The sequence below is a fragment of the Diadema setosum genome, chromosome 7 (assembly GCF_964275005.1).
Source record: "Diadema setosum chromosome 7, eeDiaSeto1, whole genome shotgun sequence".
Taxonomy (NCBI): Eukaryota; Metazoa; Echinodermata; class Echinoidea; order Diadematoida; family Diadematidae; genus Diadema; species Diadema setosum.
Genome location: NC_092691.1, coordinates 75000 through 101925, shown reverse-complemented (window position 1 = coordinate 101925; position 26926 = coordinate 75000). Strand labels below are relative to the sequence as shown.

At 40.1% G+C, this 26926-nt stretch overlaps 1 protein-coding gene across 2 annotated transcripts in view; it reads left to right on the top strand.

Annotated features, from left to right (window-relative positions):
* The first annotated feature begins 6763 nt into the window (after positions 1-6763).
* The window catches only part of LOC140230746 (kelch-like protein 9), a 46033-nt gene continuing 25870 nt past the window's right edge, over positions 6764-26926 (top strand). For both annotated transcript variants that reach the window (XM_072310883.1, XM_072310881.1), the window contains exons 1-3: positions 6764-7721; positions 8694-9087; positions 21375-21557. In XM_072310883.1, the coding sequence (XP_072166984.1) occupies positions 6885-7721; positions 8694-9087; positions 21375-21557 (1414 nt within the window). In that variant the 5' untranslated portion in view covers positions 6764-6884. The remainder of the gene's footprint in view (positions 7722-8693; positions 9088-21374; positions 21558-26926) is intronic.

Genomic DNA, 26926 nt, shown 5'->3' with positions numbered 1-26926 from the left:
CTGCATGTATACAAACAATATGTGTGCACACGTGCTAAGTGGAGTGCCCTGAAGAAAACACTAGATGTCTGCCCCCCCCCCCCATGGAAGAAAGCAGTAACTGCATAGCTGCTGAGCTGAGATAAATGCGATTTTGTGTTTTTTGCAGATTCTTTAAAAACACAGAAACATTCAAAAATAATTTTGTGGTATGATTATGCACCATACCTAGTTGTCTAACAATACCTAGGAAAAAATTATGTTTCCGTTATTTTTTAAATGTTATTTAGGAAAATGCAGTTACTGCGGTGGCTCACCCTTGATTCTGGGTAGTTTCCCCACGGAAAAAAGCAGTAACTGCAGACGGCCAGGTGTCTGCTGTTTTCCCCATGGAAAAAAGCAGTAACTGCACATGTCACATGACCATAGGAGGAGAATTGTTACCACCACCAGGTTATAAAGTTCTTCTACTTTCTGGTTAGTCTAGATCTATAAGATCTAGGACCTAACGCTAGACCTAGACTAGGTCTTGTCGATTGAATGGCATTCTGTGTAAAAATAAGGTAATTGACGTTGAACTTTGAAGTGCCCGGCCTGGCCCCTAACACATGACCCTGGACTAACACTTGTTAGACAATAAAGTCAAGTCTCTTCGTCTTAGATCCTAGTCGAACTCTGACGTTACACTTAAGCTAGACTACAGATCTATGCCCAATGTTAGTGCTAGACCTAGATCTATTACGTTAGATTAGGCCTTCTGACATTTTGTCTAACACTAAACAGTTAACAATAGATTAGACTCTTGTCTCTAGATCTACTCTGTAACGTTAGATCTGGTAGACCTAACTTTTTAGGGCCTACATCTAACGTTAGACTAACGTTAGTGTATTAATACTAGTGCTCATCTCCCTTCAATATATTTTCAGCTCACCTAGATTTTCTGGTTCTGGCCAAAGCCATGGCTACCATGACTTTTCCTCTGCAATTCATGATAGATTTACAGGCATGCCTGGACCGCAGAAACTGTGTGACAGCATGTAAGCACTGGCATGATCACTCAGACTGTAGGCCTACCAGACCTGCAATACTGTGCAAGTGATGACTGTGATGTGATGCAATGTTAGCTAGTTACTGTATTTATGCTGCAGAATTTATGCGCATGCAGGTAGCTGCACGCGTATTCTGCACTCTGAGCGCGCTGAGTCTGCCAGGTTTGCTAGTCTCCAGAAAGAAGCTTTTTTTTTACAACTTGTCATATGATTCCCTGCGGGCAGAGTCAAGTTACTGGTGAAACAATCTTTTTATATCTACACCCCTGAATTATGGAAGAAACTGCTGTTTACATTGTTTTTAAAAAAATTAGTAGAAAAAATAAATGGTATTAGGGAAAAAAATATACAGGAAGGACTATACAGAGTCTGAATGATTAGACTAAATTGTTAGTTACTGCTTTCTTCCGTGGGCTGTGTTAGTTACTGCTTTCTTCCGTGGGGAAACTTGCAAAGTTGAATCAACTGGATGCAGTTACTGCTTTTTGCAAAAGTGAAAAATTACATTTTTGGTCACTTTCATTTTTGTTTTTGCAAAACTGACCTATTAACATTGGAGAGCATTGGGTAAACTATTCATTTTTGCAAAAAAGTAAACATTCATAAAAATGTCAGTTACTGCTTTTTTCCGTGGGGGGGGGGGGGCAGATGTGCACAAGACACAATTTTTGCCCTGTTGCATCAAGCTTTACAATTCTTCAAATATGATAGCACAGGTGAAGTAAAGCAGCTGCTTTACCCAAACAGATTTCGCTTCACCTTGCTATAACAGATTTCATATATTATGTTTTTATTTATTTGAAAATCACTGAATTCATCTTGTTATTGCAGTTATTTCATAATAGCTGATCTAGCTATAAGAGTAACATTTTATCGTTTGACTTGTGTGGAAGGAAATTTGGGACTGGGAATTTTTCTCGTGGTAACAAATATCTTGTTATAGCAGTGTACGTTATATCGAGTTTCCCCTGTATAAGAAAGAAAGCTACTTGAGCAGAATACATACATAGTCCAGTCCATCTTGATTGCTTCTAAACAATCTTTCTCCTTTTGTAGATGTGCTTAATACCGTACATTGTCCATAAGGGGTTTTGTATTTTCACTGTGAGCTGCCTTTATTTTTATTTGTTTCTCAGTTAAAAAGGAACATTTCTGTGGGGAATCATATTTGAATTACACACAATATTGTCAGACATGAGAAGCAGATTGCAAGGTGAAAATGCACTGTGATAGAGTGACTGATGTTAATCTCGTAGAGATCAGAGAATAAAATTATTCACTCTCTGACAGATATTGTCAAACTTGATGATATTCTCTCCTTCAGAAATAATTCTGTTTAAGTCAGCATTGATAATTTGGATATAGCTGAAACAGTACATTTCAGAGAAGAATGAGAAAAAAGTGTTCTGACAGACCAAAATGTTGAGTAAGGCAACTTTTTCTGATGGGAGTAAGTTGTATTTTTAAGATTAAGAAGTAGAACTTGTTTCAATTTTTTTTTTTTTTGGAATTATTAACAGCAAGACACTGTGACATGATATTTCAGCTTTGATTCTTTGCTCTGCAGTGAAGAATGACACTGTAAATGTTGAAACTTCATGTGAAGAATTTGTTCGCAAAAACCGATAAGTCCATATTTGCCAAATGGAGATATTTGCAATTAAAGGTCAAGAAAAATGAAGAGAATAATAAGAAAATTTTTGCTTCTGATGACCATAACTTCAAAAATGTACCTTTATATGTAGTGACCAATATATTATTTAAAAGGTATTATTTTGTTCTTTATGGCAGAGAACGTACTTCAAAATCTTCAAAAATGGACTTATCAATTTTCGCGAACAGATTCTTCATGTATTAACCCATTGAGGATAAGCTGATTTTGCTTTATAACAAGCATTTCCATTAGACACCTTCCTTGAGCATACACTGGACTACATACAGTCTGTACTCTTCAACATGTTAAGTGTTCATTGTAACCCATGATGCTTTGACTATGATAAACATGATTTTAGATTGAGTTGTTTGTGTCATTATCAAATATCAATCAAAATATTCTGTAGGACATTTTATCATGTTCTTTACAGTAGCACCGTTAGAACTATACTTACGTAATGTAACTACATAATTATGATGACTATGGTAAAAAGGATGTTACGTAGCTGTAAAGTGGGTAGTGAATTTTAACATAAATGGGCAGAGTCACTCTTCCCTCTTGAAAAAGACCAGTATTGAGCTCTCCTCTCTGAAAGTGTCTTTCAATCCTTCATAAAATACTTGCACTGCATTGGATGATGTTTAATTTGTACAATGTACTATCACTTTCCAAGAAATGAAAACTCAACCAGTAATCCTACAGTTCAAACTTGTCGGATGACTTGTTGCAGTGTAGCATATTACATAGTTTGTGGACATTTTGTTTTATAGTAGGAACCTGTCATGTGAGCCTAGACATAATGATAAGTGTGCTAAACCTGTATAAAATCTTATTTTTGGGATAAATTGCACAGACATTTTCAGAATGCCTTGCTCACATTTGCTTGGTTGATATATATTTAAGGAGATATGGGAAGGTATAGAGCTTCCCGTGTTGCTTGTTGTCCATGTGATTTATCTAATCTTCTTGTATTCATCCAGTTGTACTGGGTAAGAAGAGTCTCATAAGTATACAAACTTTAACTAAGCTACCCTGTCAACTCACACTCAGCTACACTGTATTTTAAAGTTTCAGGGTACTTGTATAGGACTGCATGAGTGCTTGCATGAAATTTCTCCTAAATGCTTGAGAGAAAAAGCAATGCACAGTGATCTCATGTGATTAGATGACTTTGTAAGGTTACTCATTTTCATTGTTAGTCTGGAGAATAACTTTGGGTGAATGTCTGCCTGAGCAAGTGCAAGAACTGCTCCTGATATGTGTATGTTTAAGTAAAACTGAAGAACCAAATTTATTGTTATGCTACAGCTGTGTGTGATTAACTTACTGAGCACGGTATCGTACATATTGTACGTACAAGTGTATTATGACTTTTGAAATACTGTACTGTGTATCGTACCTTGGGATACATCTGTATTTCTGTTCTCTACTTAGGAAGACATGAAATAACACATGAAGTGGCTGTGCTAATCATTTTATTGAATGTAAAGGTAACATGTTTTTGTGACTGATTTTTTTTTTTTTTTTTTTTTTTACTCCATGGAAAAAATGGTTCCAGTTGTAGATTTAGTGACAGTTAAGAGGTCAGAATTTGTGTTTGCTCAACATTTCTTTTACTTACCCAGATTTTTGGTTTGAGTCTCCTTCTTTTCAAAGTCACTGTCTTCTAATGGGCTGAGGAAGCTGAACTCCTACTACATGTACAATGTATCTACGTAGTTACAGATTTACTCTTTGGGGCAAGAGACAGGGTGTCAAAAATATAGCTGTGTAACTGAATTTTTAGAAGAGAGTGTGCAACGTCCTTCTGCATACATGTACATGTACGTGCAAGATATCCTATCTGGAAAAGGAACGTAGCATGACTTTTTGCCATCTTAGCCCAGTCTTGGGACTCACATGTGATTTTGATGATTCATTTTAAATGTTACAAATGTATTATGTAAATGTGATTTTCATTTTGTTAATGCAAATTTTTTTGTCAGAGAAGCACTGCTTTCTCTGTCCATGTAATAAATGCGGAGATTATTGGTATTTTGCCGGTATTCACATTCAAATTTTCAGTGACATTTGCAGTATCGTTTTCGTGTTTCAATACATGTAATGAGAATTATTTTAGGAAAGAATGCAAAGAATACTATAATCACAATACCCAAATGACAGACCCTTACTGTAATATTCTGGCAACAGAATGTCTTGTAAGAGAATGATTGAAGAAAAAAAAAAAAAGAAGAAAGAAAGTAGGCATTGATGACACACTTCTTCGACCATTTCGTTCAGTCAAACTGATATGTGAAGTTGGTCTCGTTTGTGAATATGGCGAAGATTTCCCCACCACAGCAAAAGACCACCTCCCTCTGAGAGAGAGAGAGAGAGAGAGAGAGAGAGTACAAAAGAAAAATAAAGTAAAGATAGACGTGCGTATATCACCTCGTTCTTTCATCAACCAATGTCTTAATATCAAGGAGATAGTACATATAGAATATCTTCTTATTGTAGTATGAAGAATAGGCGGTCGGTTAAAATGATGAGCTTGCACCGGCGCACAGTAAAAAACAAACAAACAAACAAACAAAAAACCAACCCCCCCCCAAAAAAAAAAAAAACAAGCAAACAAACAAAAACAAAGAAACAAACCCCAAAACCATACATTGTATAACTTGCGGATTTGTTTGTTTGTTTTACTTTTTTATTTTTTTTGCCAAGACTTCTGCGCATAAGATACTTGTAAGTGAACATTCTGAGCCCGTGATGTGAATCTGCGGTGACTGCGCAGATATTTTCAAATTTCATAACCTTTGAACGGATTATCCAATTTTCCCCAAACTTTCACCGATGTGTTCTGCTAATATTGCTGCATTCACTCAGTCCACATATCTAAGAAGGTTGAATTATATTGTTTAAGGCGGTCGATGAACAGTAAGTCTAACCATACTAATATGTCAAATCAAATTTGATTTCATTATGCGCCAATCCATCAGAGCCCTTCCACTGCTATTCATCCCCCAGCCATCAATGCTTACTACACCTACTGTATTACAAAGGCCCGTGCTGCGTGTCTTTGGCCTTCGGCTAGTTGAAAATGCGTATTACAGAGTGGTTATCAGGGGCGGATCCAGGAATTCCGTAAAGAGGGGGCGCGTTTACAAAATTAAAGGGGGGGGGGGAGGCGCACGCACCCCTCCCCCATTTTTCTTTTTATTTCTTTTGTTTCAAAAAAAACACGGGGGGGGGGGGGCGCCGGTTGCGGTCTTCACTGGATCCGCCACTGGTTATGACGTCACAATGATGACACTTGTTACGTAGTGGGGCGTAGCTATATGGATATCTTGGCGCACAACACAAGATGACGGATTGCGGTGTAGTATGTTATCTTTTCGTCACACACACACAAAAAAAAGGGGAAAAATCACTCAGTCACACAAATTAACAAGATTATGGGGGCTTATCAAGACTTGAATAGAACACAGCGCCTTACCACTGCTCCCCCCTCCCCCCCCCAAAAAAAAAAAAAAAGAAAGAAAGAAAAGAAAGCTTACAACGCCTCTAGGGCTGGCGCATTATGCCGCTTGTCCCTTGGCAACTACTGGCAGTTGGTGCGTATTACAGAGTAGTTGTGACGTCACAATAATGTGGTGCGTACTCTTAGCGCGCAACACAAAATGGTCAACTTGTGTAATGTAAACTGACTGCTAGATTCCGTTGCTTTCCGTTCGCTCCCACAGAAAACACCACTTTAAGGATTATTGGGACTTTCGGTGAGACATGATAAGAACACAGCTCCTTAAAACACCCCCTCCAAAAAAAAACAACAAACAACCAAAAAACAAAAACCCCAAACAAACAACAAAACGCAACAACAAACGAACAAAAACAACAACAAAAAAAAAAACAACAACGGAGAAAAACTTAACGCGTGCCGCGTGTCCTTCAGCTATGTAGTTGATGCCTTAATGCGTATTACAGAGTAGTTATGACGTCACAAGGAATCTGGTAGTGAGGCGGGGCGTTAATCTCAGAGCGCAACACAAGATCAACTTTGTGATTGATGTTGCTATTATGCTATTCGTTTACTCTCAAAGAAGGAAATTACCACTCAAAGTCACACAAAGCAACAGGATTATGGGGGCTTTTACGAGAAAGCTTTGATAAAAAAAAAAAGCTGTTTTAAATCGATACACCATGTAACTGTCAAATTAATCATGAACGGAAGCAAACTCACGAATAAGACAAAAGTCCAGTCACGAGGTAACCTTAAACACACAGGCAAGGAAAAGTCAATTCAGCAGTCTCGAGCCCCACATCATAGTTTAAATGCAATGCCACCTCGAGTTGCCAAGAAAACTCCACATCGTGTTGAGAGGAAGAAGAAAGAAACTGGACGGCCAGCAACCACCGGTCTCATTCCATCTTCGAAACCATCCCGACTAAGCACTGTAGCCGAAACTTCCAACGTCAATGTCCGAGGGTCTTCTCTCACAGATCACGCATCGAGAGTTTTGGGTGCTGCTACAGCCCTGTGGCGCAGGAAAAAGCTTCATGACGTTATACTTGCCATCGGACATCATCGTGCAGGTGCACATAGACTAGTGTTAGCGGCATGCAGTGAATATTTCTGCGAACTGTTCACATCTGAAGAAGATGACCCAAATTCAGACGGAGAACAGTTTGTATATACCCTCCATGGCGTCAGCTTCGAGACCGTGAAAATCCTTCTTGAGTCTATGTACACTTCATGTCTTCATGTCACGGATGGCAACATTGACGAGATCCTAAATGCAGCTCTTTATCTCAAAATACCAACTGCTATAGATTCTTGTTCAAATTATCTCTTGGAAAACCTCACGTTTGAAACCTGTCTTCGCACTCTGGGTGTAGCAATCTCATTCGATTTGCACGACGTTTTTGAAAATGCTTGTACCGAAGTGGCTAAGCATTTCGTCGACTTATCTCAGACGCCCGAGTTTCTGGACCTGTCTGAAGAACCACTGATTTGCCTCATATCCAGAGATGACCTACATATCCAAGATGAACTTCAGGTATGGAGGAGATATTCTGTAACGTGGCTTTTTTATGTGGCCATACTTGAAAGTTTAGAGTAACAAAATACTCCAGTCTGAAAGTTATTGTCTCCACCTATAACACTATGTGCCATCTAAAGTGATGTAATTTCTTCACAGGAGAAAAATAAAACAAACAAAAATAATAACATATCTACACGTCGTCGTCGTCGTTGGTATCCATTCGTCTGGAGAGACGATGACGTAGCACTGAACCAGTGAAAACCCATAGTGTTGCGTAAATCTTCATCACCATAAGGGCCTGTACGAGTAACTTCGCTTGTAAATGAAATGACATTTGGTTTTCACCGGATGATAAATTACGATAAATGGGCCTACATTGGCGACTTTACGATACAATGTATCGATTGATTGGAATCACAAAATGCTGCGTACAGCGTGATCAAATGATACGCATTAAACAAGTTTTTGCGCCAAAGTCACAAATTATTGTGTTCCGTTATGCTTAATAGACCATCTGAGGAATTCGAGGAATATCGAGTTATATTCATAAAAGTTATCTATATAATTCTTATAGATAGTTTCGCTTTCAGGTAAAATTTCTGTATAATACGTATAACGTACATAAAGGAGGGGATAAGACCGGTAATTACACCCTGGCTAGGATTTGTTTTCCTATCTATTTATTATAATGTTTGGGGGAACTTGGAATGTATGTGCTGTTTTGATAATAGAATCGGACGAAAGATAACATAATCGAACAGAAGAGGGTTGAAAAAAAAAAAAAACACGTGGAAAGCTTCGAATTGCCCATGGCGGCCTTCGTGGGAGAAGATGAAAGATCAATGTAATGTTGAGGAGCTGAAATAATAAGGGATTATTCTTGTCTTTATATAAACAGGTCTTAAAAAGTCACTGTTGCTCGTACATGTGTGTTACATACGCCTCCCTTAATGAACTACATGCGAATAACAATTTATTTTTTCCTAGGTTTTCAACGCATGCATGCAGTGGCTTGAGGAAGACATTGACGGCAGATCCACCTACTTGGTTCAACTCATGCGTCACATTCGACTCCCGATGATTAAAGCAACAGAAATTGTGGACTTCGTAGAGAGTGTGCCGCTGATCATGGGGAATCCTCAGTGTGAATCTCTCGTGAAAGAAGCCTTGCATTATCACTGTCTCCCTCATCGGCAGAGTGTGCTACAGTCTTTTCGCACCGTACCACGAGCAGCACGCATTGTTCACACAACCGTAACAACAGGTGGACAACCGAGGCACGCAAAAGACCCCGTTAGTTCGGACGTCATGTACTACGACATCTTGACGAAACAATGGGAATTGTTAACAGTGATGGACCAGCCAAGACATCACCATGCAGGCAAGATGAGCTTTAAATGAGTCTGTCCCGAAAAGTCCTGAAATCATGATATCTTCCGGTTGTTTGTCAGTCTGTCTGTCCCACACCTCGTTAGAGCGAATATAGAAGAACTGCCCAAAAGAATTTTCATTGTACGTGGCCCAGATGTGGTTTGAGGTGTTGATGTGCAGACTAAATTTGGGTAAAGTCCCTCAGTGTCAAAGGTCGTAAGTCATTTTGGCTACCAGTGATCTGTTTTCTTTTTTTTTTTTTTCAATCGAAACTTAATCTATACAGGAATGTGCAATTAATGATATGACTTGGTAATACTTAGAGGAAGAGTAAAGTTGACAGACATTTATTTCCCCGAAATTAACTCAATGAAAGGTCAAAGGCAGAAGAAAGCGCAATTTCTACAGGCGTTTCTTCAACAGACTGGGTGTGTTTATGAGACGTAAGTTGGTGCACAGGGTAAAATTAAATAGATAATAATTTTCATGAACGTGGTGTAGGTCACATGTCAAAGGTCACAGTAATTAGGTTACAGTATAGTTCTTCAGCCGTGACGTCAGCTATGTCCAGTAGTAATAGGAGGTCAATGTCGAGGGTCACCAAATATAACGACGCTTGCGTAAATGCCATATTCTGGCCACAAACATAAGTCTCAAAAGAATATTTTTTGATACAAGGGATAGATTAATTGGAAAATCATTTGAGCAGAGTGTTTTTAAAGTCAATCCACTGTCAGATTTCCTAGATCAAACGCGCCTTATCAATAATGTTAAAGGACAAGTTCACCTTCAGTAACATAATGATTGAGAGAATGCAGCAATATTAGTAGAACACATCAGTGAAAGTTTGAGGAAAATTGGACAATCGATGCAAAAGTTAAAATTTTTGTGTTGGAACCGCTGGATGAGGAGACTACTAAGGCTTGTGATGTCATATGAGTACAACAGTAGGGCGGTGAGTTGGCTCAGTCGGTAGCGCGTCTGCCTCACGATCACGCGGCCCGGGTTCGAACCCGAGTCTGGACTGAGCAATGTTGTGTGTAAACATACCGTCCCCTCTAGCAAGAGGCAAAACACTCTGTCCCTCGGACAGGACATAAAATGGAGGTCTGTAGAGCCCACTAATGTCAAAATCGACCACTAATGTCAAAACAACCACTAATGTCATAACACGTCGACGACAAATGTCATAACAACCACTAATGTCATAACACGTCGACGACAAATGTCATAATGACCACTAATGTCATAACACGTCGACGACAAATGTCAAAATCGGATTAACCACTAATGTCATAACACATCGACGACAAATGTCAAAATTTCCATTTTTACTGCAAATGTCATAACACGTCGACGACAAACAATGTCAAAATCGGATTAACCACTAATGTCATAACACGTCGACGACAAATGTCAAAATCTCCAATTTTACTACAAATGTCATAACGCGTCACAGGGGCATATCCAGGAATTCCGTAAAGGGGAGGCGCCTTTATAAAATCAAAGGCTGGCGAGACCCTTCCCCGCCCCCCATTTTCTTATTTATATTTCTGTTGCGTTAACAAAATATAGACAGGGGGCACCAGAGGGGGATGCGCCCCTCTCGATCCCCGATTGCGTCAACCGCAAATGTCAAAATTGGGTTAATCACAAATGTCATAACACGTCGACCACATAATGTCAAAACGCGTCACAGGGGCGGATCCGGGAATTCCGTAAAGGGGAAGTGCCTTTACAAACTCAAAGGCCAGCGAAAACACTCCCCTTTCTTTTTCTTTTTCTTTTTTCTTTCTTTTGTTTAACAAAAACAGAGACGGGGAGGGGTCGCCGCGCCCCCTCTAGATCCGCCACTGCGTCAACCACAAGTTAATGTCAAAACCCATCATTTGCATGATAGAGGCGGATCCAGGAATTCTGTAAAAGGGAGGCGCCTTTACAAAATCAAAGGCTGGCGAGACCCTTCCCCCCCCCCTATTTTCTTATTTCTATTTCTGTTGCGTTAACAAAATATAGACAGGGGCACCAGAGGGGGATGCGCCCCTCTCGATCCGCGATTGCGTCAACCGCAAATGTCAAAATTGGGTTAATCATAAATATCACAACACGTCGACCACAAATGTCATAACGCGTCACAGGGGCGGATGTAGTAATGCCGTAAAGGGGAAGTGCCTTTACAAACTCAAAGGCCAGCGAAGCCCCTCCCCTTTCTTTTTCTTTTTCTTTTTTCTTTCTTTTTTTTTTCTTCGGAATTCCTGGATCCTCCCCTGTAATGCAAGCAATGAGCTTTGACATTTTGTGGTTGATGCAATCGCGGATGGAGACGGCGCATCCCCCCTCTGGTGCCCCCTTAAAAACAACATAAATAAAAAGAAAAATGTCTTCAAAACAACATAAATAATAACAAAAAGATGGGGGATGCGCCAGGCTTTAGTCAAGGTGCCCCCCCCCCCTTTACGCAATTCCTGGATCCGCCCCTGTATTACAAGCATGAGTTTTGACATTTGTGGTTTACACAGTCGCGGATCGAGAAGGGGCGCGCATCTCCCTCTGGTGCCGCCCCTCCCCCCTCTCTCTCTCTTTCTCTCTCTTTAGTTAAAACAATAAAACTAAAAAGGGAAACATGGGGGTGGGGTGCGGCAGCTTTAATTTTGTAAAGGCGCCTCCCCTTTACGGAAATCCTGGATCCGCCTCTGTATTACAAGCAATGAGTTTTGACATTTGTGGTTGACGCAATCGCGGATCGAGAAGGGGGCGCATCCTCTCTGGTGCCCCCTTCTCTCTCTCTCTCTCTCTCTTTCATTTAAAACAATAAAACTAAAAAGAGGAAAATGGGAAGGGGGTGCGGCAGGTTTTAATTTTGTAAAGGCGCCTCCCCTTTACGGAATTCCTGGATCCGCCCCTGTAATGCAAGCAATGAGCTTTGACATTTTGTGGTTGACGCAATCGCGGATCGAGACGGCGCATCCCCCCTCTCGTGCCCCCCTTAAAAAACAACATAAATAAAAAGAAAAACGTCTTCAAAACAACATAATTAATGACAAAAAGATGGGGGATGCGCCAGGCTTTAGTCAAGGTGCCCCCCCCCCTTTACGCAATTCCTGGATCCTCCCCTGTATTACAAGCAATGAGTTTTGACATTTGTGGTTTACACAGTCGCGGATCGAGAAGGGGCGCGCATCTCCCTCTGGTGCCGCCCCTCCCCCCTCTCTCTCTCTTTCTCTCTCTTTAGTTAAAACAATAAAACTAAAAAGGGAAACATGGGGGTGGGGTGCGGCAGCTTTAATTTTGTAAAGGCGCCTCCCCTTTACGGAAATCCTGGATCCGCCTCTGTATTACAAGCAATGAGTTTTGACATATGTGGTTGACGCAATCGCGGATCGAGAAGGGGGCGCATCCTCTCTGGTGCCCCCTTCTCTCTCTCTCTCTCTCTCTCTCTCTCTTTCATTTAAAACAATAAAACTAAAAAGGGGAAAATGGGAAGGGGGTGCGGCAGGTTTTAATTTTGTAAAGGCGCCTCCCCTTTACGGAATTCCTGGATCCGCCCCTGTAATGCAAGCAATGAGCTTTGACATTTTGTGGTTGACGCAATCGCGGATCGAGACGGCGCATCCCCCCTCTCGTGCCCCCCTTAAAAAACAACATAAATAAAAAGAAAAACGTCTTCAAAACAACATAATTAATGACAAAAAGATGGGGGATGCGCCAGGCTTTAGTCAAGGTGCCCCCCCCCCTTTACGCAATTCCTGGATCCTCCCCTGTATTACAAGCAATAAGTTTTGACATTTGTGGTTTACACAGTCGCGGATCGAGAAGGGGCGCGCATCCCCCTCTGGTGCCCCCCTCCCCCCTCTCTCCCTCTTTCTCTCTCTTTAGTTAAAACAATAAAACTAAAAAGGGAAATATGGGGGTGGGGTGCGGCAGCTTTAATTTTGTAAAGGCGCCTCCCCTTTACGGAAATCCTGGATCCGCCTCTGTAATGCAAGCAATGAGTTTTGACATTTGTGGTCGACGTAATCGCGGATCGAGACGGGCGCATCCCCCTCTGGTGCCCCCTCTCTTTTTTTCCCTTCAAAACAACAATAATAATAATAACAAAAAGATGGGGGGATGCGCCGGGCTTTAATTATGTAAAGGTGCCCCCCCCCCCTTTACGCAATTCTTGGATCCGCCCCTGTATTACAAGCAATGAGTTTTGACATTTGTGGTTGACGCAATCGCGGATCGAGAAGGGGGCGCATCATCTCTGGTGCCCCCTTTCTCTCTCTCTCTCTCTCTCTCTTTCATTTAAAACAATAAAACTAAAAAGGGGAAAATGGGAAGGGGGTACGGCAGCTTTAATTTTGTAAAGGCGCCTCCCCTTTACGGAATTCCTGGATCCGCCTCTGTAATGCAAGCAATGAGTTTTGACATTTGTGGTGGACGTAATCGCGGATCGAGACGGGCGCATCCCCCTCTGGTGCCCCCTCTCTTTTTTTCCCTTCAAAACAACAATAATAATAATAACAAAAAGATGGGGGGATGCGCCGGGCTTTAATTATGTAAAGGTGCCCCCCCCCCCTTACGCAATTCTTGGATCCGCCCCTGTATTACAAGCAATGAGTTTTGACATTTGTGGTTGACGCAATCGCGGATCGAGAAGGGGGCGCATCATCTCTGGTGCCCCCTTTCTCTCTCTCTCTCTCTCTCTTTCATTTAAAACAATAAAACTAAAAAGGGGAAAATGGGAAGGGGGTACGGCAGCTTTAATTTTGTAAAGGCGCCTCCCCTTTACGGAATTCCTGGATCCGCCCCAGTAATGCAAGCAATGAGTTTTGACATTTGTGGTTAACGCAATCATGGATGGAGAGGGCACACATCCCCTTATGGTGCCCCCTTCTATTTTTTTAACAACATAAATAAAAAGAAAAAAATGGGTAGGGGGTGTGGAAGCCTTTGCCTTTGTAAAGGCGCCTCCCTTTACGGAATTCCTGGATCCGTCTCTGTAATGCAAATGATGGGTTTTGACATTGACTTGTGGTTGACGCAGTGGCGGATCTAGAGGGGGCGCTAAGGCCCCTCCCCATCTCTGTTTTTGTTAAAACAAAAGAAAGAAAAAAGAAAAAGAAAGGGGAGGGGTTTTGCTGGCCTTTGAGTTTGTAAAGGCACCTCCCCTTTACGGAATTCCTGGATCCGCCCCTGTGACGCGTTATGACATTTGTGATTAACCCAATTTTGACATTTGCGGTTGACGCAATCGCGGATCGAGAATGATGGGGCGCATCCCCCTCTGGTGCCCCCTCTCTATATTTTGTTAACAGAAATAAAAATAAGAAAATGGGGGGGGGGGGGTCTCGCCAGCCTTTGATTTTGTAAAGGCGCCTCCCCTTGACGGAATTCCTGGATATGCCCCTGTGACGCGTTATGACATTTGCAGTAAAATTTAGAAATTTTGACATTTGTCGTCGACGTGTTATGACATTAGTGGTTAATCCGATTTTGACATTTGTCGTCGACGTGTTATGACATTAGTGGTTAATCCGATTTTGACATTAGTCGTCGACGTGTTATGACATTTGCAGTAAAAATGGAAATTTTGACATTTGTCGTCGACGTGTTATTACATTAGTGGTTAATCCGATTTTGACATTTGTCGTCGACGTGTTATGACATTAGTGGTCATTATGAAATTTGTCGTCGACGTGTTATGACATTAGTGGTTGTTATGACATTTGTCGTCGACGTGTTATGACATTAGTGGTTGTTTTGACATTAGTGGTCGATTTTGACATTAGTGGGCTCTACAAGGTCCCGTGTATGAGAGAGTCACAGCTCATGCACGTAAAAGATCCCGCTTCATTCATTCATCGCAAAGAGCAGGGTGTCTAACCCGGTGAAGTGGTCCCACCCCACATCCAACTGGACCCCATGGAAGACCAGCTTAGTGTAGCTGAATATGGGCTATCCAGCCATCTTCACAGATGGAAAATGAACAACAACAACAACAACAACAACAACAGTATAAAGAAAATGTAAAGAAAATTCAACATATTTTAACTTTTTTCGCATAATAAAAGAGCACTTGACTTGCCTCTTTTTATAGGCAATGGGAATAACATTACCCATAACATATAGCAGAGATAGCCCAGTCGACTGGTTGCTCAACAGTTGAATCTTTTAAAGCCAGTTTTCTTTTCCTTTACTTTTAATGCAAATCAACGAGTCGAGGGAATGTGTACTTTTTTTTTTCAAAAGATGAAATTTTGGGAAATTCTCTTTATACTTTCCTTATATTGTTGTACGCATGTGACATCATACACTGCACTAGTCTTCTCATCCAGCGGTGACTGCACAAAAACTTCAAAAATTCATAACTTTTGAACAGATTGTCCGATTTTCCTCAAACTTTCAATGATGTGTTCTACTAATATTGCTACATTCTCTCAATCCTTATGTTAATGAAGATGAACTTGTCCTTTAAATAAAGAGCCATGTAAGGCTATACGTATGGCACACACGGTAGTGAATGCGTCTAATAGCAGAGATAGCCCAGTCGACTGGTTGCTCAACAGTTGAATCTTTTAAAGCCAGCTGTTTTCTTTTCCTTTACTTTTAATGCAAATCTTCACTAAAAACTATAAATTCATCAATATTTACACATGCAGCGTAGTTGAATAATGCCAACCTACACTATCAGTTTAATTTAATACATCTCTTTCATCAAAATTTATGTCTCATAAACTACCATTTCATTATTTTACTGGCTCATTCGAGTTGTGTATTGTCTCACATCTCAGTGGCAGCAATCGAATGGCTAGTGAACCAAATCAAGAACTGTCTCTCTTTTATGCAGCCTTTTATATTTTGAAGACCATAGCGATGCATGTCGTTGGTAAATTCGCATGCAGGAGGAAATCCTCAGATCATATTTATGCACATTCCATGCCAAGTTCTTCGTGGAATGCGTAATGTAAGCCCTACTCTTGCTGGAATTTGATAATCTGTTTGCGTTGTTTGTTGCTAACGTATGGACCTCTGTGAGAAAGAATGCCCTATACCTAACCTATCAGGTGCGCATGTAGCTTACTGGGTTCTAGGAACAGTACCCCCTGGAAAACCACCCTCCGGATAACTACCACCCGGATAATTACCCCCCAGGAAAATTCCCCCCTAGGGCAACTACCCCCCGGACAGCTACCCTCCAAGGGCAATTACCCTCCAGGGTAATTACCCCCTAGGATAACTACCCCCCGGACAACTACCCTCCTAGGGCAATCACCCCCCAGGGCTATTCCCCCTTAGGAAAACTACCCCCTGGATAACTACCCCTCGGATAACTACCCCTGGATAACTACCCCCTCGGATAACTACCCCCTGGATAACTACCCCCCGGAGAACTACCCCCTGGGTAACTACCCCTCGGAGAACTACCCTCTGGATAACTACCCCCCGGAGTACTACCCCTGGGTCACTACCCCCCGGAGAACTACCCCTGGGTAACCACCCCCCGGATAACTACCCCCCGGATAACTACCCCCCGGATAACTACCCCCCGGATAATTACCCCCCGGATAATTACCCTCCGGATAACTACCCCCCAGATGATTACCACCAGTATAATTATCCCCAGGTTAACTACCCCTTCCTCCGATAACTAGACCCCATATAACTTCCACCCGATAACTACCCCCTCCGATAACTTCCCGTGAATGATTACCCCGGATAAGTAGGCCTATAACTCCCCCTCCCCTATATAACTATCAAAAGGGAAATTACCCCCAGGACAGTGCACCAATCAATTACCCACTGGATAACTACCTCCCGAGTCATTGCCCCCCCCCAACTTTTACTTTTAGTAAAAAGAATATTATTACTACAGGAAACGAAGTTCTTTGTATCATTTGCCAGGAATCACGGAGATGCCATACTGATACTTCACCTTATGAAAACAACATCTTAAGGATTTACGATATGTATCGTTTGCATTTAGGACGATTTATGTACAAGCTTAATTCCTCCCTTCTGTATTTTGACTCTATGTTCTTCAAAAACGAAACTGTCCCTGCATATCCTACCCGGTAATCCAGTAAATGTCAATGCCTTTAACCAAAACTATTTTCGCTAAATCTGTGTTTTCTTTTACTGTTCCGAAATTGCGGATTTCTCTTGATAGTATAAAAGAAGTTTTAAGTTTGAATGCCTTTACCATTGAACTAAAGACATTTTGAAGAAATGTTACACTTCATTTTTAGCATTTTTTTTTTTTAACCACAATCGTCTATCGTTTACCACAACTCCGCGTAACACTTCTTTATTTTGAGGAGCTTATATCTCATGCCTCACGTGCCCTGGTTTTGACCCATCATCTTCCTCTTCCCTCTCGCTTTTCTCTGTCCATGTACCGTGAAGGTAGTCTATTCCTGTCATTCATTGCTCACCTTTCCTCTTTCTCTCATTACAAGGGATTTATCTCGTGTGTGTTCATGTGCAGTGCACTCCCGTTAGGACGAAATGCCCAGGACCGACAGTTGTTTGTTTGTTTGTTTGTTTGTTTGTTTTTTTCGTTTTAGCGATATATCGTTATAATAATATGCAATGTACACGTATAACGAAAAGAAGGAAACCACGCATAAAAATAAATTTCTGTTTGTTGAATCCTCATCATACGCTGGAAAGCTATGTGAAATGGGAGAGTACCTTTTTAATTTCGTTTAAATATTACATTTTAAAAAGAGCATAAAGTTGTTTGTGTTGTCACACATGTGTAGAAAATGACGGTGTAGGATTTGGTTACAGTTCGATATTCCAAAGGTTATTTTTTTTTTTATTTATTTATTTTTTTTACTTAACTACGTTACTCCGAAGGCTCCTTATTCCGAAGTTTTGCCATTCCCGGGATTCCGATGGTTTGTTTATCTGAAGGTTCGCATTTCCGAAGAATCATTATTCCGAAAGTTCATAATTTAAGTTAAAATAATATATTGTTCATTTTCCGAAGTTTCGTTGATCTGAAAATGAAATGAGGTTCGTCATTCTGAAGGTTAACTATAAATCAAAAAAAAAATTGAGAAAGGTTCACTATTCAGAAAGTTCGTTGTTCCGAAGGCTTTTTCATCCGAAATGAAATAAGGTTCGTTATTCCGAAGAAAGTTTGTTAATGAAAAAAAAATTAGACAGGTTAGTTATTTCGAAGATTTATCTATCTTAAGACGATTATAAGGATTGCAATTCTTAAGTTTTGTTAGTGTACTCACCTTTTTCCACCATGGATTAACGATTCTTTTTGTAATGTTCCGATTAACGAACGTTTTGAATTCCTATCATTTTCGGACTAACGAACCGTATAAGAATAAGAACCATATTTTATCATGGGATTAACGAACCTTTGGAATAACGCCAAAATGTGCTTAATATTTCATTTCCGAACTATTACGGACATTTAGTTGCATCAAAATCTGTGTGTTTTGTATCAAAGGACTTCGGAACAATGAAACAAACCTTATCTGAATTCAGATTATTGTATTACAATAACGCAAGTTCCCCTCGGAAACTGTGCGTGATACACGGAGTGAACATACAATGATGTGAAGCGTTCGCTCATGCATGCAGAGACGCTATAAAAATGCTTGTTCCGCTACGCATTTTCGAATGCGATCCGCATTTCGTTGTAAAGGAGCACATTTCTTTTGTTTTTCTTTGTCAGTGGCGCTCAGAAAAGACTGCGTGGTAACCAAAATTTTGTTATAACCGTCATCGTTATAAGCGAATTTTGTACCATCGACTTTAATGGCGATAATTTTGGGACCAGAAGTTTTGCTTCGTTATAACGAAATTTCGTTATAACCGTGTTCGTTGTAACGAGAGTTCACTGTATCTTTATTTGTGTACTTCGTCTCTGTCTTAATTTGCTTTCTTTGCATTGTTTCATCAATTTTGTAACTATTTTACTGTTATACCGTTAACACTCATTTCAGAATTGCCCTACTGCATCATTGGGCATTAACAACTAGTACTTATCAAGGATGTGGGAAGAGATTGTCACCTCCTTGGTATGATCACCGCGGAGCATTACCTCCCTTGACAATTACTCCTTATTAAAATTAGGCTCCAACCAATCACCCCTCTTACAGTAACTCTCCCCCAGAAAATTACGTCTCTCATTTTTATTTTCGAACAACGTTTGCTATTTGAATTGGAAAAAAAAACCAACATTTTTTCATATCGTCTGGTTTTAGTCGAGACCTAACTTCAGGCTTTAAACATCTTTTGGGTGAGATAATTAGAAACCCCTTACGAAATATTAAAGAGCATGTTATTCCAAGAAGGTTTCAAATTTTTTTGAAAAAAAAATACTCTTGAAATGGCCGGCGGGGATAAAACAGAGCAGCCCTATAATGCAAAAAGGATTCTGTCAACTACAACTCTCTATAGATCTATTCAAAAAGAGGGTGCAGGACAAAAGACTTCGTTAACAACTAGGGGTGTTTTGTAAAAAAAAAAAAAAAAAAAAAAGAAGAAAGAAATACCGTTAAACTCGTAATATTTTACTCTTTCTAATCAGACTAACTTATATTTGAACTTGATTTCAGTGTCGAGAACATTTAATTTGAAAACTAGCACAATTCTACTTGTATGTAAAACAAGCTGTAATTTTACTCTTATGACAGATTAGGGCACCGTTTGATAAAAGTTGCCAGTTATGACATCTTGTTAGTCTCTAATAATTTCAATAAAACCATGGGTTCTGCTTGATTGATAAGCTCGAGTCACTGACTTGTTACCATGGACCTGCTTTGATCGACCTACAACAGTACAACGATTGGTAATTGTGTGGAACTGACAGCTTATCAGGACTGATAACTTTTATAAAACCGTGCCCGGATCCTATCAGAAATTATGGCTTTAATCGAAGGGTCCCTCGCTAATGTTAAGGGAATATGAATTGCAGTGCAATCAACTCTCCTTTTCTTATGTTTATCGTCTAATGTGTTATAACGGTAGAAAATGACAAGCCAAAAGAGTAAATGATGACAGTGTAAGAGAAAGGTGCATCTTCTGATATGGTGTTATGAACTTATGGAAAAATTACAACGGGTGGTAACTTTCGGGGGCGGGGGGGGGGGGGGTTCGGGGTATGGTTAAAGGGGGGGGGGTAGTAATCCGGGTGGTAGTTATCCTGGGGGTAGTTATCCGGGGAGTAATTATCCGGGTGGTAGTTATCCGGGGGGTAGTTATCCGGGGGGTAGTTATCCGGGGGTGGTTATCCGGGGAGTTGTTATCCGGGTGGTAGTTATCCAGGGGGTAGTTATCCGGGGGTAGTTACCCAGGGGGTAGTTATCCGGGGAGTAGTTATCCAGGGGGTAGCTATCCGGGTGGTAGTTATCTGGGGGGTAGTTATCCGGGGGGTAGTCATCCAGGGGGTAGTTACCAAGGGGGTAATTATCTGGGGGGTAGATGTCCTAGGGGTAATTGCCATTGGGGGTAGTTGCCCTAGGAGGGTAGATGACCGGGTGGTAGTTGTCCTAGGGGGTAATGGCCCTGGAGGGTGATTGCCCTAGGAGGGTAGTTGTCCGGGGGGTAGTTGCCCTAAGGGGGAATAGACCTGGTGGGTAATTATCCGGGTGGTAGTTATCCGGAGGGTGGTTGCCCAGGGGGTAAGTGCCCGGATACGAGCTTACTGTTATGGGGGGGGGGGGGGGAGTGGAGGGGTTATCCCAATGACGATGACCCAATTGCCTGACAAGTTATCAAAAAAGTTCCCACTATACATTGTTTCAATTTTCTCCCAAATTGGCTGACAAACAAACAAACAAAAAAAGGTCTTCACCCCTCCTCAGCATAGATCAACCACTGCTATCCACCGATGGAAATGAAAATATCATGAATATACAAATTCATGAAATTCTTCCGTCGAGATTTTTCACTGCAACTGATTGACAAATTGCCCTACGTCGATGTGTCGATTTACGTCGACGTAGGGCAATTTGTCAATCAGTTGCAATCATGAATATAATAAAAAAAAAAATCAAGTATTACGTATCCTACAATCATGGTGTTAATGTTCCAAGTCAGGCAAACGAATTTACATACATCATGGACTCTGTGATCTTTCGTCACAGAAAGTAAATTAGATAAGCCATATATTCTTAGCCAATTTATCTTAACCTACACCTGTCCTTTTAAAATAAAACATGAATAAATAAAACGTCTGAAAATTGTCTTTCCCACATTAATTTACTTCAATCTTCCCTTTGAGTGATTATTATGTATGTTCTACCGGATGTTTGACGTCATTTATTACGACACTGCATTCCACAGCTGTGGCTCTAGGCGGGTTTCTCTACGTGGCTGGCGGGCGAGACACCACATGTGCAGGAACACCTCTGCGATCAGCCTGTCGATACGACCCCCGCATTAACTCGTGGTTGCCCATAGCTGACATGATTAACGCCAGAGAAAGTTTTCAGCTCTGCGTTCTTCGCGACAGAATTTATGCTGTGGGTGAGTCGTTTATTCAGATGAACTTCAATGATTTGTATACAATAACTATACATCCTATAACAATGGATTTTCGCCTTAAAGAGTTGGTTTCTTTTGGACACTCGGGATAGGACACCAGTCCCCCGCTTCAGGCAGTCAATTTAAGCAAACACGTATGTTTGTTACGAATTCTTAGAGATTCCCCCTATTCAGGTAAGAAAGGGTTTAGGATTTTATCTCTCTATCACGAGCTTTTGGGAGGGAAGTCAGCAAAATTACCCCTATCGAAGTTTTTACTCTGCAGCAAAACATGCACATCAGTGTAAGCACATAGTGGAGATTGGGCAAACACCATTAAAAACAACAAAAAAACAAACAAACAAACAAACAAACAAACCCCACCACCACCACCACCACCACCAACAACAACAACAACAAAACAACAAACAAGCAAACCCACCACTACTATTTCGGAATTTTCGGGGGTTTGAAACTAATCCTATTCAGATCCCTGTTTCAGGTTCATTTCTAAAGATTTGAGAACTACCCCTAATTAAAAATATTTTGGTCCAAAAATACTACAAAACCCCCACTTAAACGATTTTTCGTGCTTTTTCCCCCACTAATTGACCCCCTCCAGAAAAAAAACCCTTTCGCGAAAAAAAAAAAAAAATCACCTGGGAACGTGCATGCTGTACAGGTGATCGCATTTAAGGGGGGGGGGGGTAGGACAGTAAAACTTGAAGCACATACAGAAGAACTCAATATTTTCTGGTGGTGATTAACTCCTCAAAATAAGTTCTGCAATTGAAGTTTGATATATCATATTTGTCTTATACCCGCATGATCTTCATTGAATATGACACCATAAGAAAGCCTGAGTAATTACCTTTACGATGACACCTCACTTGCTATGATTGGGTGTTATTGGAATGTGCAAAACGGCTGAGTATGGGGACGGATCAAAATTGAAAAGTCGGAACAATTCTACTATTGATAATGTACAGTTTTGAAAAAAAAAAGGCCACTGGAATAAGCAATGCTGAAATGACAGCACTTTCAAAAACTCCCATTTACTAGACATAAGATGACTGTTTGGTCAACCTTTATGTTTGAGTTTAATCTTCAGATACTACTGCAGTTTTTAATGCATGTATGAAGCCTGAAATATCACAATGCATTCTTTTCAAGCACATTCCTTCCCTGAAACGACAAAGCAAACGGGAATTTTATACTGTTTGATGTAACACGTTTGCTCTGTAGAGATTTTGCAACATTTCACATTTGACCTTTCTTCATACTCAGTCATACCGTGCATTCCAGGGTAGCAAGTGAAGTGTCATTTTAAAGATAATTAATCAGGCTTTCTTATGCTGTCATATTTGATGAGGATAATGCAGATAAAGAGAAATATGATATATCACACTTTAATTGCAGGATTTATTTTGAGGAGTTTAACAAGGAGGTTCAAGAGATTGGAGTCACAACTGTCTCGTTGCCTTTGAACCCATGTTCTTAGCCGCCACTGAAAAATTTAGATTATGTGGCAACTGGATATGCCTTAGATAGGAAGACAGATGGTTAATGCCATTTTGATGACAAGGCACTTTGTAAGGAGGAATTTGTATTTATGATGGTAATTACCTTGCGCCATCCCTACTTAGCACATGAGCGAAAGGCATAGACACTGTGCAAAGAGTGAAATATGATGAAAGGAAAACCAGCTTTACTCAACCGGCAAGGTTCGGGCCAAAGATAGTAGAGATAACAAAATACGAAGGCGCGCGATAAAAATGGACACAAAATGGCTACCCTACATGACGATACAAAAGAGAGCTAAGTTCAAACTCAGTACACCTAGAAACATCATTCATTTCCAAAGGTAGTGGTATTTTTATTATCTTAAAAACATTTAAAAATTACAATCGTAGCTTTTTATCGATTAAGGGGATTATTTTGAAGAACGAGATCTTAAAGTTAATAAGGATTATTTCGTGGTGGTAAAAATTTGGCAACAACATGATACAAGACGCTTGATAAACAACAACAACTTCAAAGACAGCGCGCGTCTTGGGCAAAGATGTACATCACTTTACAATTGATATGTAACTTATTTGTCTTTCCATTCTCTCCTCCTTTTTTCTTCCCCTCTCTACTTCTTCTTCTTCTCGTTCCCGTCTCCATATTTCCTTCATTCTTGTTCACTTAGCGTATGGATTCATTTCCGTATGTCTTTGCGTTTTTCTTTTTCTGTTTCTATTTTTTTTTTCCTGAACCAAAAGTCACTCGTATATCGTTTGTTAATTCACCAGTCTTGTGTCCTTCTCACTCTCCCTCTTCACCTCCATATCCCTTCTCTCTCTCTCGTCATATTTTCCTTTCTTTGTTTTTTTTTTGTTTGTTTGTTTTTTACCATATATCGTGTATATATTGTATATTTCTGTACATTTTTTTTCTTTTCATCAATCGCATTTCATTCTTATTTTGTTTGTTATAGTTGTTTTGTACACTTTTCAGAGTTATTTGCAATTATTATTTATTGATATTATAATGTGCTATATGTTTTTTATTGGACTCCGATACCCAGAGTTTGGGTTGTGAGTAAATAAACTTTCAACTTTCAACTTTCAACTTTCAACCTGAGACGCGCTATACACAACATTGGTGGTAGTACAAGTGATGTTTCCCTTTGTGTAGTGTCTCAGGTGATGTGCGTAATACGCTTGAGGACCGCGCGCTGTCCATTTGTTTTGTACAGAATTAGCGCGCACTTTCGTGTTCGGGCACTAATCTTACATTTTGATTCATGAAATGTGGACTATCGTTGTAGATTGTACCAAAATATCAGTTTCATTTGCAGGAATTAAAGGAAACCTAAATGAGGATTTACTGCAAGCAGCAAATATCAGTAGAACATATCAGTGAAAGTTTTAGGAAAATCGGACAATAGTTTCGAAAGTTATGAATTTGTTTAAGTTATGAAATTTTGAATCGATTGCCCGATTTTTCTTAAAATTTCACAGATTTGTTCTCCTAATATTGCTACTTTCATTTACCCAATCTACGTTTGATTTTAAATTCGGGTTTCGGTTTTCTTTCAAGGAGAAAATTACAAAAGCGGCTTTCCAGGAGGGTACAGATTCACAAGCAACATATAATACTGACTTACAGTTTTGCAGACATTTCTCGTACAGCTTGAGTACAGAGTTTCAGAATTTATAGCGAGTGGGATAAGGAAAATTAATGTTTTCTAAATTTATAACAGATCTCAATGAACAAGGATGATGACATAGCAGCTTCAAAGTAAGTATGAATGAGTGGAGGCTCAAGGAAACAGAACAAAAGAAGAAAGTATGTATAAATTTTACACAGGTGACCTTGTTAAGAAAGGCGCGGTATTGTAATGGAATTGCGTTGCTACATTTCAAGTTTGAAGCCTCTTTATTTCATCAAAGCTAGGGACATATTTTTTATTAGAAACAAACATAATACATCAACATTCGGATATGATTACAAACATATCAGTAAAACAGTGATTAAAATAATGCAAAAAAAAAAAAAATACAATGACAATTTAACGTAAATAAATTGTAAAGGTTTGCTATGTTATACGTAGCAGCCAGAAAGGAAATGTCCCTTATTTTTTAGCTAACCTAAAATTGTTGTGTTCAATGGAAAGTAAAACGTAAGAACAGGAGAAAGCAAAGACAAAACAAAACACACAGTGTGTAAACGTGACAAATGAGGAGAAATTTGAACAAAAGCCTTTCTTGAACTTTCCTTTCTGTTTATTCACTGGGTTCCCCCCAATCGACTGTTTGCATTTCTGGAATTATTATCATACATTCAGTGGTTACAAACTTCACGTCATGTTCCCTTTACAGACGATCAGCTGCACGAATTACTACCAGTAATTAGGTTACCTTTTCCAAGGTTACCGAAGAGGGTGCTTCTGGAACTGTAATGCCGTAGTATATCCAGCCCCAAATGAGATAATTAGAATTTCACTCATTTCTTAACATCAAACACAAACGGCATCCCATAACGATCCTAATGACAAATCAAAATATCACTCGCATCCCAACATTGACTCTGTGACCAATCAATAGGTAAAGCAACACCCTAACATGGTATAACACATCATATCCTTTGTATGACTCAATCTTCATATACCGATCTTTAAAGTAGACACAACATAAACATTCTCTACAGCTGTGGGACATGTCCACTGACATGTGTACGTCTTTCAACAGTATAATAATATACATGTAAATACATCTGGTTTTCAAGAGAGAGAACCACTCTCACACAACTTATGAGACTTCTCCATTGGCCTCCAGGGCCCTGTTGCATAAATAACCTAAGAAAAACTCGGGTTAGAGGCGGGTGCCTACCTGAGTTTCATGGTTAGTCAATTTCTCTGGTAAAAAAAAAAAAAAAAAAAAAAAAAAAAAAAACTAAAGTTACGGTATATCGGCTTTCTTTTATTTAAATAAACTTGGACGATAAAATGCGGAAGTGCTAGTGATTTTCTCAGTTTTACCAATTGGTTTTACGCTCCGCGCGCAGCTAGCGATCACCGCTACGCGCTGTCTAAATGTACAATGTACTGTAGTACATGACAGTATCGCGCTGCATCACAAGATTTAATGCTGTCGCTGCCACACAAACATGTAACAGTTAGTACGAGTAGCGGTATGTCTGCTAGCGAGCCTGCTACAAGCTTCCCGATAGCCAAGCTGTTTTCGGAAATAAGTTATGAGTTATAGGGATTTATCTGTGATTCTGGTGCAATACGACATTATGGAAGCTGAGCTATCGACATGGATACGAAAGTGCAAACACCCTACACATCTACAGGAACAGTAAGTACCTGTATGTAGATCTATCTCAATTGTTTCGGCTACATCTAACCCCGGGCGCTCCTTCACACAGATACTGTAACGTTAGCTTCGTTCGGGCTGGTCGCAGTTTGTACCCAACGGTTACATCTAATCTAGTCTATGTTACAGCTACTTGCAGTAGGCCTAGGTCTACCCCTAATAACGTTAATACTATTGAATCTACCTCTTTGGTGCTACCTTCATTCACGTATCTAGGGCTCTAAAGTCAGGCCTTCTAGAATTTAGAACTAGATTGTTCTAGAGTCTAACGTTAGATCTATTAGTTCTAGTATTTAGTATACGTCTAAAACTAAAGTGTCTAATGAGTAGATTCTAACTTGTCTAACGTTAGGAAGTAAGAACCTAGCTGGATCTAACGTTAGATCGATTAGTAGGCCTACATTGATAAAGGTGATACTATAGATTCTAGATAGAACTAATTTATAATTAGAGAACTAGATCTAACTGTTAGGCCTAGATCTAGTAGAATCTGCTAGCTGTTGTACT